At 31.8% G+C, this 14,672-nt stretch overlaps 4 protein-coding genes across 4 annotated transcripts; 1 reads left to right on the top strand and 3 right to left on the bottom strand.

Annotated features, from left to right (window-relative positions):
* Positions 1-116: 116 nt before the first annotated feature.
* On the bottom strand, positions 117-4,059 carry LOC118263741 (putative neutral sphingomyelinase). The gene is made up of 6 exons (XM_035575905.2): positions 3,868-4,059; positions 3,167-3,340; positions 2,758-2,941; positions 1,712-1,866; positions 1,231-1,408; positions 117-1,148 (listed from the first exon to the last, which is right to left on the bottom strand). Exons 1-6 carry the CDS (start codon positions 3,903-3,905, stop codon positions 693-695), a joined length of 1,185 nt encoding a protein of 394 aa, XP_035431798.2. The 5' UTR covers positions 3,906-4,059; the 3' UTR covers positions 117-692.
* A 558-nt stretch (positions 4,060-4,617) lies between these two features.
* Positions 4,618-9,224, bottom strand: LOC118263328 (transcription factor IIIA-like). The gene is made up of 7 exons (XM_050705628.1): positions 8,720-9,224; positions 8,531-8,643; positions 7,947-8,111; positions 7,506-7,657; positions 6,902-7,048; positions 6,661-6,784; positions 4,618-5,439 (listed from the first exon to the last, which is right to left on the bottom strand). Exons 1-7 carry the CDS (start codon positions 8,867-8,869, stop codon positions 5,187-5,189), a joined length of 1,104 nt encoding a protein of 367 aa, XP_050561585.1. The 5' UTR covers positions 8,870-9,224; the 3' UTR covers positions 4,618-5,186.
* Positions 9,225-9,375: 151 nt separating this feature from the next.
* LOC118263326 (protein ILRUN) lies at positions 9,376-12,775 on the top strand. The gene is made up of 5 exons (XM_035575246.2): positions 9,376-9,840; positions 9,926-10,039; positions 10,225-10,451; positions 10,785-10,879; positions 11,209-12,775. The coding sequence occupies exons 1-5, from the start codon at positions 9,674-9,676 to the stop codon at positions 11,236-11,238; spliced, it is 633 nt and encodes a 210-aa protein (XP_035431139.1). The 5' UTR covers positions 9,376-9,673; the 3' UTR covers positions 11,239-12,775.
* Positions 12,758-14,643, bottom strand: LOC118263325 (thymidylate synthase). Its single transcript, XM_035575245.2, has 5 exons — positions 14,433-14,643; positions 14,017-14,274; positions 13,775-13,895; positions 13,463-13,688; positions 12,758-13,372 (listed from the first exon to the last, which is right to left on the bottom strand). The coding sequence occupies exons 1-5, from the start codon at positions 14,509-14,511 to the stop codon at positions 13,163-13,165; spliced, it is 894 nt and encodes a 297-aa protein (XP_035431138.1). The 5' UTR covers positions 14,512-14,643; the 3' UTR covers positions 12,758-13,162.
* Positions 14,644-14,672: the final 29 nt, after the last annotated feature.

Raw genomic sequence — 14,672 nt, 5'->3', positions numbered from 1 at the left:
TAGGGCAGACCTTCACAAGAGTAAGGATATTGAATAGATAATATAATAATGAATTAAAATTGCGACAACACTCAACTAAAGCATTCATCACAAATAATTTAAGTAAAAAAAGCGGATTTTATTTTTATCTTCATTTAATCATAGAAATAAGAGAATATTTAAGTAACTTCATAGGTAATTAACATAATAAATATTATTGCGAGATAAAATATCACGAAATGCTTTAAATACTTGATTATTTTGATTGAAATAATTATATTATTAATCATTACATAATAAACATTTAAATAGTGTCATTTATAGAGTAAATTGCATTATAGATTTATAGGTTTAAAAATATTTCACTTTTAATAGCATTAAAGTAAGAAATAGTTAAAAACAACATAATATTGCGTGATATTTGAGAGAAAAATGTAGCTCTTTGCATCCTTAGCACCTTTACATACATTCACATTTCTAGGCAGAGTTCACAATTTCTGACGATTCCATGTAATACTTGCTTGATTATAATTATATTATTACTTCATTTACTTATTTTCTAATCAATTATTAAGTCAACAGCCTCATAAGAATATCATAAACGCGGTTAATGTAGGAATGTTCCAATTCCTTATTATAAATATATAGTATTTGATATTTAATATGTACTCTTTGATATGCTTTTAGTTAGGGCGTAGGCAGTAAAGCAAAGTTTAATCAGTGGCTATCTTCGACTCAATTCTTGTTCTGCAGAAGTTTTCTAAAGCAGTCAATCCAGCCTTCAAGCTGTTCATTTCAATCCTGTGCCATAACGATCCCATTATAAGATAATAGAAGCAAAGTCCAGTGATGAATAATTTGATTACATCATAGATTATACTGTTTGGCCAATAACCAACGGTGCCAATTAGGAACATCAGGATCAAACCACCGACTGTCAAGTACAATGTTTTAGATTTTGACAAGTTAGTCATAGCTTCTTCACAAACTTTAATAGCTTGGGTAGCTGTGTCATCGAATGTATCGCCAATGTCAGCCTGTTTTTCTATATATTTATTGTCAAGTGGTTTCACAAGTAATTCTAAGGAAACTGCATTGTGATCAGAATAGGAGAACTCTTTGCCAGGCACTCTATCAGGTAATGGGTTGCCAAACTGTATTACTTCAGCCTGAAACAAAAAATAGTAGGCAAGTGATTATACAAACCAATCTTGGCTATGAGTTACTGTAAACATTAGTAATTCTACTTACGCCCCAGGCTGGGTTAAGTTTATACAAAATATGATCTATCCTCTTTCCTTCTGGACATATCTTCACTTGATTAGGGTCTGAATAGCTATTGTTAGCACAGTCAGAAGTTCCAAGGGATTTGGGTTTTGTTGGATCTTCAGAGAAAGGGTCTACCAATGGTGGCAATTGGGTGATTATCCTGGAAATAAACATATGTTTAAGTCAACAGTTTTTGAAGATTAAAAGTAAAAATCAGCGCAGATTTGAAGGCGTAATATTTTAGGTTTTTCGAATATTCGTAGTTGTGCCCAGTATATGGTGAATGCACTAGACTTTAATGACTAGAGACTACCCCATTTCAAAGGATTCATAATATAACTGGTGAAAAGTGGGTGTGAATAACATGCACCTCTGACTACTTCTTTAGGGTAAAGAGGGTTTGATCTTGATGTCTTTGCATAAATTTTAATTTTGACACTAGAGCAAGTAATAAATATTTTACTTGAAAGATAAATCTCCCGGTCCAGCATTGAGATCCCCAGCTAATATGGATATGTCGGCGGGTCCTGTAGTCAAGTTAACAAATTCAGCTGTTGAATATGCTTGCAACATTCTATGAGCCAAATAAATATCATCTTCATGATACTCCGCATGAAGCTGAAATTAAAGATACCATGATAATTTAATTAATAAATTACAAAAATAAGTTGTGGCGACACTCTGACAAGTGACAGATGACAGAAGTCGCACATAGACTATCGACGAGCAAATCAATGGATGACGTCATAAATATCCTGCATCACACATAATATGACGAACAACAGTAGGGCAGAACGCCCGCCAGGCATGATCACCTCGCCTGGTCGGAGGATCCTCCTTTGCTTAGGGAACTTTACTCTCTGTTCCCTAAAAAGTCATTGTTTATTTATTAGTACTTATTTATAATAATTAACATGATTTGATGATGAAGGAATTAGAGATGGGGTTTTGAAATGGGTTAGTGAAATGTATCATTAATGCAGGGCATAATATGATATTAATTACAGTATTCAATTTAGTTTAGTAGTATTGAAAGTATTTAGGGGAATTTCCAAGTAGTATATAAAACTGGTGTATTATTTTGGTCACTAAACACATTAGTAATATTTGTATGTAGTGTTTGTATATACAGACTGTTGCATATAATGTTATAATCTGATAATGCTAATACCAAAATGCTGTATCACAGATAAAGAATCATGTCACAGTTAAATTGACAATACTTTTTATCTTACACTTAGCCTCATTTCTGTATGATGTTAAGAGATGACTGATAAACATGGTTATATGTTATGTTTTATGTTAGATACAGTCAAAACTCTTAATCAGTCTAATTAGGAAGACAATTTAATCCAAGTATATGTTTAAGGGAGAAATAGCATTTCCTTCCCATTTCTCCAGTTTTAGAAAGGTTTTTAGTGCAAAATCAACTAAAGATACTTTAGACTGGTAAAGAGTTTTGACTGTAACATTTAAATGTGTTAAGTGATATAGGTACTCACTACTCACATGTGTACAATATACATTAATTAGTCTGTTACCATACTTAATACGGCAGAGTCCGACTCCTTTACCTCCAAACCAATCTCCATGATGTATCTTGTGAATGTAACCATTTAGAGGCCATTGATGGAAGAATACATCTTGCATTATCCATTTCGAAAATATACATAGGCCTGACCCAAGTACACCACTGTAAAATAAGGAATGAAATAGGTACATTCATTTTTCATAGTCATTACTTTCATACTTGTTTTGGGTTATAAAGCTACAAATTGCTATGACAAATATTAGCTTTTATTATTATCATCTTGGCTATAGAACTATAGAACTGACAAATTACAGAATTAATGGATTTCATGCCTATATGATTCTAGTGTCAATAAAAACAAATAACATATTGTTTAGACTGAATTACCTGTAAAAGTAGTGTGAATAAGGGAGATTGGTTTTCAAACTGTCTTTTAAGTACAAATAATCTTTCTCACTCCAGACTTCTTGTAGACAGACTATTGTATGAGAACTCTCTTGTAAGTATTTGGCTATGGCTTCATAACGCTCCGTACGATTTTTTGATACTACTGGTATGCCCCTGAAATTGAAACATATTTCTTACTAGCCAGGGATTGGCCTGCCAACAGTATTCCCCTAGGATTAAAAGTATCCTATAACTCAAAATTCGTTCCATAGTTTCAGCTTGATCAATGGACAAATATCCAAACAAACAATCTTTCATATTTAAAACATGGCTGTGATATAAAACATATAATATCACACTTTTATTTAGTACAAACAGAAATAGGTTTGACAAAATTAACAATAATAATTTTAATATCTGGAACACATTGGTTTCAATTAAGAATAATAAGTACCTACTCTAATTGAACTTTGAGGTTTGCCTTAGCTTTGACAAAGTACCAAAACGAACATTTTATTGGTTGATAATGAATTAAAATCAATATAAAAGTTGTAAATAATTTCTCACAGAAAAGTTTTAAAAAGTGGTCAAGTATAACGACCAAAGTATAGAAAATTAGAGATAGGAATATTTTGTTTTAATATCTATCGTGAGACCTAGGAATATATTATAGAGTTGTCTTAGAATGAAATGAAACTTACCAACAATTTAAAGTGAAAATATTTAAATGAAATTCCATTGTTACAATATAGGCCACTGACTTTACTTGAGCGGAGTTTTCGTATAGGAAACTAACTTTTTCTACGTTTCTATTTGCTAGAAAAATTAAGTTTTTACTTTTCAGTTTACTATATAGTACTGCATCGGTTTTTATACTTTGTCAATCTGTCTTTGTCATCATATCAACAGCTGTCAAAGTAATAATTCTTCTGTCAACGTCATCTGATTATAATGTTTCTTGGTCTAAAAAAATCGCAGTTGAATCTTGCCCTATGTAAAATATTAGTTATTGAGGTTGCATTTTTCTTTTTTAAATTAATGGAATATAAAGAATACCATTTTGTTAAGAGGGTTAAAAGAATTTATTGCACAAAATCAATCTTACAAAAATGCATTCAATGTTTTTTACACAACGTCTGTGACTAACAAAAGTACTATTTAATTTAAAACCAAAATACTTTAAAGAACATTGTTTTATCCTCAACTGTATAATTTATTGTACAACGAATCACAAATTACAATTTAAGTAATTTTCACTCAATATTATCAGCACAATTTTAATGTCAGCTATTATTGTACTAATTGCTAGTTACTACAATTAAAAGAAAATTAAACCAACCATTTATTCAAATATTTTAAATTACGACATTTAACTATCAATATCATTAGTAAGATAAACTAAGTACTAATAGGAAATGTTTTGTTTGTCTTCTAACACTAAACAAACATCAAGTTTTTTAAGTACTTTCATGTTTACTATTTATTATATTAAAAATAGAGGCGGTTTTCATATTGTTTGTACTCTACTACATAGCAAATATGTAAAAAGAATACCAGGTACTTCCCAGTGTAATCAAATTAAAAAAAAAAGTAATAATAAACATGAAGGTGTCAATATACTTACATCTCTAGTTTTTATAAGTAGATTCTTTCCTACAATCTTATATTATCTATAAACAAACAAGATATAAGATCTGTTCCTCTAGAATTCTAAAAGTTATAATACAAGCCGAGTTTACAGATGGCCGAATGTACCATACCATACCATAAAATGAGGTAAATAGGTGCTAGAATATTTTCCCTACATATATATACCCCTCTTCTGTATTTATTCACACTATGAATTCTATTCACCCAGTTTCTTCATAACTAATTTAATTAATGTGGTACACAAGCATCAAAACATGTGATCAAGAAAATATCTATTAGAATGCAGTAGTGGTCAAGCTTTCCCATTCTCGTTTATAATAAGATATTCTTAAAAACTACAACATAGTGTCAATAAATTACTAAATACTGTTCAGACGTGAACATCAACCTCAACCTCTATGTGTTCAGGTTTCACGGATAAATTCACGGCCCTGTTTGAAGTAACAGTTTTTTCAGGTGGCACTGGCAATCCAGATAACTTGAGAGCTGTTGATATTTTGAAAGTTCCTTCATCTTTTCGAGGTTTCCGATCTTTGCCAGTTTTTGGTACCACCTCTGGTTTCACTTTGTTATGTAATTGCATATGATAGTTTAACTTAGCCTGAAACATTATAAGAATTTTAATTGTTTAATAAAGTAATAATAAAACCTGTAAAACTACTTATAAAAAAGAAAACTAAATATCAATCACGAGTTGTAATATTTTAGTTTAACTCTAATAACTTTACAGATGCAACAATAGTTTACCTTAGGTGAATAGATAGGGTGTGCCTCACAGAAATAGTGTGCATTTTTGGAATATTTTCCCCTCTATGGTTTACCATAATATGCTGTTTCTATAACTAATCTTAATTAATGGAGTAAAACCTAAAAAGAAATTAAAGCAGTTGTAAAAATCTAACAAATAAATAAATTTATAAAAATTTAGATATATTGAAAATAGATTAGTAATATTTCAGTAACATACCTCAATGTGCTTTAAGGAAGGTGCGGCTGACTGATTCAGTAACGTTTCAGTATCACTCTTGAGAGTTGCTGATATTTTGAAAATTCCTTAATATTTTAGCTGTATCACTTTCGTTTTTGTTAAATCATTCGGAATGCGATAGTTAACTTAGCCTAAAACCAACCGGAATGTTCTAATTCAATTAAAATCTAACTGAAATGAAAACTGAAGTAACGCAGTGTTATGCGTATAAGTGAAAGCCATTCGTATTAAGTGATGGGATGTACGGCTACATGGATAGGTATTTTTTTTTAGAAAAAAAAACGATGAAATCTTGCGTCGTTCAATTTATCATTCTTAAAAATGACACTACATTAATAAATATGTGGGTAAATCCACGTGTTTAGACGCGGCTGACTCTCTGCCCAAAAACCACAGTGAACAGAGGTTCCTTTATCTGTGAGCAGAAATATGTAAGTAGGCATAAACTAGAATTTCCGGCGCCATTGGGCATAAGCGTGGTGGTTTAATAAAACATATACAAACGGGAGAGGTCAATATATCCTTAAAAAAAAAAGACTTTTCAACTCACGGTTCTGTAAAACTGTAACTCTGAATACACCTCAGGGCTCGGTCAAAAATACAAACAGCAAGTTTGACAAGTAAAATACACGTAGTATATATAACCGACTGCACAACTAAATAACACACACATTTAATAAAAAAACTTCAATGAGAATTAAATAATATGCTGCGAGTATCGAGATAGCCTAAAAATTTGTGGAAGATTTTTCTAATGTCCATCCCTAAAGAAGACGTCAAAAGAATAAAAAATATATACAAAAATTATATATATTGAAAATAGATTATTTAGTAGAATATTATTATGTATGATTACCTTGGACAATTTTCATAGGGACAAGGGAATGTTTTGGTAATTTTTTTATGGCCATGTGTTTTCAGATGTCTTACAATGTGACCTCTTTCCTTGAATGTTCTTTTACATTCATTACAAACAAATGCTGAAATGAAAAAATAATAATAAGCATGGAATCCAAAGTATATTCAATTCAATGAAAGTGAATGAAAGTTATTCCTAAATTCTACTAATTTAAATTAGTTAAAAAATATTTTTTCACCTTCGGCGTAGCCTTCGGCCGAAGGTGACAGCAACATACGACGCTCAGCCCCACCGGGGAGCCATAAATTTATTTTCGGCTGTATAACAGTAACATTGCTCTCTAACAACGATTTTAATGATTTAAGATTTTGAGGTGTCGACGTGTCTAGAACAAAGGAAACCGTAAAGTCTCTCTGCCTTAAACTTATTTTATAACATAAAAAATATTAATTAATTTCAATCTTTTGAATAAGCAAAACGCCAATTAAGTCACTTTATAGAAAGTAATTTAATTTAATTGAAATCAGTAGTTAGTACATAATATACAAAAAGGAAATGTTAGCATTCTCATTGGATCTATCTACATGATAATTACTACAAAGGTTAAACTAGAAAAATACATGTTAGTTTATGGATGGATTTATGGATGAGTTTTGATTCTGCAGGGGAAGTACCTTTATTGCTCTAGTTTATGGTATTTAAATTCCTCCTTGCTTATCAACTGAGAAGTGTAGTGAAGCATGTACCTTATGAATACTGTACCTTAGCACCTTGATATCCTTCAGGAAAAAAAGCAGGTATTAAACTGTACATTATTTTAAGTAATTGAATTAAATACTCACAACTCGGAACATGTTTAGCTTTTTTGTGTTTCTGATATTTTGACCAATGATCAAAAACTATATCACAATCTTCACATTTGTAAGTTTTGTGGTATCTCATGTGTCGTTTTTTTTGGTAAAGACTAACAAATGTTTCTTTGCAAATATCACATCTGGAAATAACAACAGGTAAATATTAATGAACTAATTGCATGATTTATCTATACTATACTAATATTATAAAGCTGCAGAGTTTGTTTGTTTGTTTGAACGCGCTAATCTCCGGAACTACTGGTCCGATTTGAGTAATTCTTTTTGTGTTGGATAGTCCATTTATCGAGGAAGGCTATAGGCTATAAAACATCACGCTATGACCAATAGGAGCCAAGCAGAGCGGGAGAAACCGCGCGGAAGTAGCTAGTATAAAATACACATATTAAAACTTATTTCAAAGTTACTTACTTGAAGGCTTTTATACCCGTGTGTTGATACATGTGGGCTGTAAGTTGGTTTTTCTTTTTGTACGTCACTTTACACAGGTCACAGGTAAACTGTACAGCATGGACTGTATTAATATGCCTTTTGAGATTCTGACGGTTCGCAAATGATCTGTTGCATTGTGAACAGCTGAAATAGAATATATTATATTAATATAGTTATCTTATAAGATCCACCATAAGAATAAATCTTTTGCTAAGCACATTTTGCCCTAATGTAAAAACTTAAAGTATAGAGTTAATATAACATAAAATTTAGTTTTTATACTTAAAAAATTCTTCTAGGGTATCGAAGCATTTTTAGCTTTCTTTTAAATTTCATGGTAGGTAGCTCTTTTATCTCTTTAGGAATAATAATTGTTATTAGAATAAATTTTTCACCACTTTCACTCTTTTCGCAGGTTTAACTAATGGCCTAGTACAATATATTTGAGATAAGCCCCTGTGGGCGTCCTTGGCTAGACTATTCCAGCATTTGATTGTCGCAAGTTGTTCACAGTGGCTCAATAGGATTTAAATAGTTAGAAGTAAATTAAAGTTGAATGTTACCTGTAAACTACATCATTTTCTGGAGGCAAATGCACAGAATTTACGTGACGATCCAAGTGACTTTTGCTTGTATATGCTTTGTTGCAGTTTGGCTGTTTGCAAGGGAAGGGTCTCTGAAAATTTAAACATAAATTGCCGTAATGTGCAACCAACGTGACTATAACCAATTTAAATCTTCATGAAACTTACTATGTTATTATGAGCCAGAAAATGCTGTGCTAGTCTATAAGGTCTATCAAAATACGATGCGCAGCCTGCATACGAACAATAATACAACTTCTTTGGTTGCTCTTCTTCCATTTTGTCACTTAAATCGTATTTACAATGTTTTTGAAACATTTGTAGTGGTTATTTAATTAACTGAAGCCTTACATTTATAAAGTTATCGATATAATATTACGGCAAATCTTTAAAGATAAATCGTTCCTTCTTATGTTATATTTTAATGTAACAATATTGATGATAATTTTATGTTAATTAATTAATAATTTTATAAAACTTTTGAAGAAATCCGACTGATAATAAAATTAATACAACAACGAGTAATGGAGCAAAAGCAAAGCACCAATCGAACCAATCAATGAATAATAAAGTTTATCCGTCAGTGTCATGTCAAAAACACAAATGTCAAAGTAGTTTTTTGAGCTTGTCGCCTTTTGCCTCGCACCCACGACGCCTATTATTTGGTAAAAAATAATTCTTTAATAGTAAAATAACTAAATTGATTGACTTAAATGTAAAATACTTTATCTTCACTTGAAAGTTTATATTTTAGTTTTAGTCGTTACAGTGAAAATGACTATGAAGGGCACCTCTATTTGTCTACGATTTCGCGATATATTTGACATATTGCACTTGGTGCAACTCTAAATCATTCTATTTTGTCCCGTATTCAACAAATAATGCGACGTAATCTTCGTTTTAATATAATAACAATTATGACTATATCTGAAATAGTTTAAACAATTCATGTGCCTGAAGTGTATTTTGTTGTTAGTTAATACAAATTCAATCGAATTTACAGTGCATCAGTCAAGTCAGCTGACGTACGTAAACAAAGGGCATGTCAATATTTTGTGAAGTGGTGAAACACCTTCAAAGTGATTTGTGATCCAATCTGAATATTATATTTATTCTTATAAGATGGATATTGACGGTTCGTCAGTTGGAGAGATCGATCAAAATTTATTACTGCAATTTAGTTGTATGAACACAACGGACAGAGATGAACTTATTAATCAAATGCAGAGACTCTTGGGTCCTAGTATTAATTATAACACTGCCAGCTTCTTTTTGGACATGAGTAATTGGTAATGTATATTGTGTTAATTTTACAATGATCCATAAATGTATAACTTTGTTTATAAATCTTAATACAAAATTATTTGTTTGCAGGAATTTACAAACAGCAATATGTTGTTATTTAGATTATACATTACCACCTAAACTGCCATCCATGTCATTAAAAGCTGCTCAAACTCAAGAGGCTGCTGTGGGACCTGGTGCATGGTAAGAATACAATGGAAAGCTAATTAGAGAGTAACATTAACATAAAGAAATGTATCACAGTTAGTAGTCATTGCTTATTAGGTCAAGTAATGACTCACTTACATAAACAATAATATTGTTCTTAATCACAAATCTTTCATGTTTAGACTATTTAATATGTAGTAAATAAACTTATTTTTTTTTAGTTTTGAACAAAGTTGGAATATTGCTAACACTGGTGCAGAGGGGTGGCCAGGCAGCTGTAGGCTGATCCAAGGTGGAGGTGAACCACTCGGTGCCACACCTGTCTTTGTTCCACCTTTACCAGCAGGACATTCCACTACAGTTACGTTAAAGTTAGTAGCGCCAACTACACCAGGCACACACAGAGGATATTTCCATTTGGTGACTGACAAAGGAGATCAAATAGGAGGTGAGTGAAATTGAAAGCAACAAGAAAAAAATTATTTGTTCAATTCACAAATTCTTGTTCCGGGTGCCTATGATGCAGAAGGAAATCCCAGGATAGTGATGTGAGGCATTAAATTTAAAATAAATAATAAGTTTTCTTTAAACCTTCCGAGTTCTCAACAAGTACAATGCAATCTTGTATTTTTCCCATTTTCTGAACAGATTGTCAGGATATTACTGACAACATCTTTAGCAGTTATATCTAATGTGCTATTATAATTAAATAATTAAGTTTGTCATTACTGAAATTGAAACTGTATTCAAGTTGCAGGTATTGATATTTTTTTGTTTTTAGATACATTGTGGGTGGAAATTACTGTGGAATCAGAGATTACAATGGCACTTGTAGAACAACTGGCTGCTTTACCCGTCCCAAGTAGTAATGGTCAGGTATGTATCAATCACTGTGCTAGAAAAACTATACTTTGCATCTGACCTTGTGGAAGGACATTTGGTTAAAACTTATTATTGCTAAACAAAGACTGTCTATTTGAACTAGTAGTAAAATTGGCTTCTCATTACTGTTCACTCTCTGGATAATGAATATACTGTTCTAATTAAATCTGGATAATAAAAGAACAAAAGTATGTCACTAGTATATAGATAGTATTCAGGATGAATAACATATTCTATTGAATATTTTACCACATACTTGTTCAGTCCAATAACTTTCTGGAAAATGATATAAAAATGTAACATGATTTTTTTTTTTTTTCTAGATGCCACCCCAAGATGATCAGATGTGTTGATGAACGGCAGTCACAAGATGTTTTGTAAAATTTTCATTAACTAACATGGATTATGTTATATTTATTAAGCAGTTAATGGGCAGTTACATGTCATTGCTTTCCTTCTAAGATTATTAAGAATTAGCCAAAGAATAATCACAATATTCTTATTTTTCAGTTTTCTGATTACTATTGTAAAAATGTAATTTATATATATTTATTGAAATAAATAAAAACATGGCTGCTGCAATCAATTGAATTTAGTTAAAATCTGATGCTTTGGTTACATTCTGTGTAAATGTTTTAAATTCAAGGAAACTTTTTGTCTTAGTATGTATTTTTTTTCACAAAATACATAACTTGCTTTTTTGGGAATAATTTTGGTCAATTTCAGTTGCTTTCAGCAATCTATTGCATGTAAAATTTTGCTATACAAATTTAAGACTCCTGATGGAAGGAAAATAATGTACAAACCATACATTATACACATGATGTTGATTAGCTGTAAGACAACAAATTAAGAATTTGTTAGATATTGTTGAATTTTACAAAATGTAATGATTTTATTAGGATTAATTATAATTATTTTTAGATTGCATTGCCATGAATGTAATTACTATGGGGAATTAATTTTATAGTATAAATAAGCAAGTATAATAATGATTAAATAATATAATTGCAGGTTCTGTTTTTGACTTGCTTGACTCATTATCATACCCATGCTACTGGACGGCGCTTCATGGCAAAGGATTTTAATACTAATTATTTTGAATCTTATTTCTATGAGTTTAGAAATTATTTAACTTTATTTTGATACCACGATGTCGCGACGTGCCGCAGGATGCTGTGGCATGACGTGACGTGCATCCCGCAAGACGTATGGGTCACTTTGGGGTCGAGGAATTATGATTCCTAACTAGTTCAAATAAGGTTTAAACTTGTGCAGCATTTCGGTGGGCGGCAATTATGCACCCAAAATTGACTTTTCGTCAAATTAGCAGTTCTTATTTGTCTCTCTTCATTTTCACCAAGAGGGGCTATTAAAATTAAATCCCAGTCCACCATAAGGACACAACCAACTTTGAATATGCGCATAGCAAAACTGATGGATGTAAGAGTGACTGGGCTTTCAGCAGGATGCCACGGCATGCTACGGCACGCCGCGGAATGTGCAGCGCGTCTTAGGATGCCACTGCACAACCTGCCGTGACACGCTGTCAGTAATGGTTTTTTAATGGAATAAGCCTGTAAATGCACCGATGAATAGCCTGATACCCCTGATGGCAAGCAATTGGCGCCGCCTATGGACACCCGAAACACGTTTCAAGAGCTTAGCCGGCCTTTTGAATTTGATAAAGGTTTAAAGACATGTGAGAAGTTGATGTGCAAAAATGTCTGAAATTCCTGTTTGAAATAAAGATTAATGAGACCATTATCATTAAGTTTAAATAAACTGTAAAAATAACTGTAAGGCATACTCCTCTTGATAATTTTTTTTGATTGCTTGGTATTAAAATGATTTTATAAAATAAAAAATAAATTATTTGGTTGATTTTAATCTTCATTTACAATTCTTATTATAATTATTTACAGGTATATTTAATGAAAGAATTCATTTGTAACTTACCAATTTGGCTTGACATCAAAGTCCATTCCAGCAAAACAATAAGGTAACTGACAAGCAATAATCATGAAATACATAATTATACAAATACATTTTCATATACTACTTCCTTACACATAACTAAAAAAATATAATTACGGAATAAACCAATTATTGCCATAAGCAAATAGCAATACTGATTTTGTATTTTATCTTATCATGGAAATAATACTTCTAAATTCAGAGGAAGGCTTCTTAAAAAAATAGTTTCTTGTGTGTAGTAAGACATTTATACCTATATAACTAAGAACAAATGCATTACTAATTATCTCGAAAAAAATTCTAAACAGCCATTTCCATATCTATTTTAGGCTGTGGCTTGTATCCCTTGATGATGAAGTCTTCATATTTGAAATCATCAATGGACTTGATTTCCCGAGCAAACTCCAATGTGGGGAAAGCTGTGGGTGTTCTTTGTAACTGTACCTTCAACGGTTCTATATGGTTTAAGTATACATGGGTGTCTCCTGTTGTATGAATAAACTCACCAGCCTGTATACAAAGAAACCATGTTACTTAGATAATTAGATTTAAAACAAATGCCATTACAGAAAGAAAATAGCAACAAAATGATCATGTTACCTCCAATCCTGTGATATGTGCAATCATGTGTGTGAGTAAAGAGTAGCTGGCAATATTGAAAGGAACTCCCAGACCCATATCTGCGCTCCTTTGGTACAGCAGACAAGATAATTTACCATCTGATACATGGAACTGAGCAAGGCAATGACATGGAGGCAAAGCCATTTTACTCAGATCTGATGGGTTCCATGCACATATCAGCATTCTTCTATCTGCAGGGCGATTCCTAAAATTAAGAAACAAAATACAGGATAATCAATGACAAGTGTCATGTTTAATTGACCTAAATGTATTGTAATTATTCAAGCTTACTTGATTGTCTCAATAACATTCTTCAATTGGTCAACTCCTTGGCCTTTGTAATCAGTTTTACAATCAACATAGTCAGCACCACTATGTCTCCATTGGAAACCGTAAACTGGGCCCAGATCCCCTGTAAAAGAATTTTATTTATTTATAATCTTGATCTTAATTAAAAGTAGGTAAGTAATTTTAAATATGATTGTCTAGAAGTAAACTAGTTTTAATAGTTCTTATCGAAATGGTATACATACCTTCTTCTCTGTCAGTAAATCCCAAGTTGTCTAGAAACTGTCGAGATCCATTAGGATCCCAGATGTGGACACCCTTGGAAGAAAGTACTTTAGCATCAGTTGAGCCAGATATCATCCAGAGTAACTCTTCAATAACACCTCTGGTAAATACTCGTTTAGTAGTCAGTAAAGGCAGGGTTTTATTCTTGAGGGAATACCTTTGCATAGCCCCGAAAATAGATAAGGTTCCAACGCCAGTCCTGTCAACTCTTTTGTCACCTGTATCAAAGGTTAAGCAAATATTGCCTATCAAGTTTGTACTTACTAAATGCAGTAAAAGTATGATTACATCACTAGCATGTAGTTATTTACTACTTAAATTCACTAAGTAGTTATTAGAAAAGTTAATTCAAGAAATAATTAGCGTGAAAACAAACCTGTGTCAATTATTTTTTGTATCAGTTTCAAATACTGATATTCATCGTGTTCCGCAAGAAGAGCGTTTAGCATACCCATTTTTAATGATTATTATAGGATAAGGCACTGTTTATTAATGTCTAAACTTATTAATCTTTACTGTAAAATGCAACTTGCCGCGGTAAATGAAGTTAACGTCATGGGCACAAACAAAAAGAGCGGGAAATCTTCCTTACACGAAGATGACATTGACAAGTTGC

This window comes from Spodoptera frugiperda, chromosome 27, assembly GCF_023101765.2.
Source record: "Spodoptera frugiperda isolate SF20-4 chromosome 27, AGI-APGP_CSIRO_Sfru_2.0, whole genome shotgun sequence".
NCBI classification, from domain to species: Eukaryota; Metazoa; Arthropoda; class Insecta; order Lepidoptera; family Noctuidae; genus Spodoptera; species Spodoptera frugiperda.
This window is presented reverse-complemented; position numbering and strand designations above follow the sequence as displayed.

What these genes read in the sequence shown, in the direction of transcription:
- LOC118263325 (XM_035575245.2), bottom strand. Translation starts at nt 14,511, where the DNA reads ATGGGTATGCTAAACGCTCTTCTTGCGGAACACGATGAATATCAGTAT. An exon ending in ATTTACTGACAGAGAAGAAG is followed by an intron (nt 13,896 to 14,016) that starts GTATGTATACCA and finishes ATTCTTTTACAG; the next exon opens with GGGATCTGGGCCCAGTTTAC. An exon ending in CACATATCACAGGATTGGAG is followed by an intron (nt 13,373 to 13,462) that starts GTAACATGATCA and finishes CTTTGTATACAG; the next exon opens with GCTGGTGAGTTTATTCATAC.
- LOC118263741 (XM_035575905.2), bottom strand. Translation starts at nt 3,905, where the DNA reads ATGGAATTTCATTTAAATATTTTCACTTTAAATTGTTG. An exon ending in ATTTTCACTTTAAATTGTTG is followed by an intron (nt 3,341 to 3,867) that starts GTAAGTTTCATT and finishes TTTCAATTTCAG; the next exon opens with GGGCATACCAGTAGTATCAA. An exon ending in CCGGGAGATTTATCTTTCAA is followed by an intron (nt 1,409 to 1,711) that starts GTAAAATATTTA and finishes GTTTATTTCCAG; the next exon opens with GATAATCACCCAATTGCCAC.
- LOC118263326 (XM_035575246.2), top strand. Translation starts at nt 9,674, where the DNA reads ATGGATATTGACGGTTCGTCAGTTGGAGAGATCGATCAAAATTTATTA. An exon ending in TTTTTGGACATGAGTAATTG is followed by an intron (nt 9,841 to 9,925) that starts GTAATGTATATT and finishes ATTTGTTTGCAG; the next exon opens with GAATTTACAAACAGCAATAT. An exon ending in CAAAGGAGATCAAATAGGAG is followed by an intron (nt 10,452 to 10,784) that starts GTGAGTGAAATT and finishes TTTTGTTTTTAG; the next exon opens with ATACATTGTGGGTGGAAATT.
- LOC118263328 (XM_050705628.1), bottom strand. Translation starts at nt 8,869, where the DNA reads ATGTTTCAAAAACATTGTAAATACGATTTAAGTGACAAAATGGAAGAA. An exon ending in GAAAATGATGTAGTTTACAG is followed by an intron (nt 8,112 to 8,530) that starts GTAACATTCAAC and finishes ATTCTATTTCAG; the next exon opens with CTGTTCACAATGCAACAGAT. An exon ending in CCCTATGAAAATTGTCCAAG is followed by an intron (nt 5,440 to 6,660) that starts GTAATCATACAT and finishes TTATTAAACAAT; the next exon opens with TAAAATTCTTATAATGTTTC.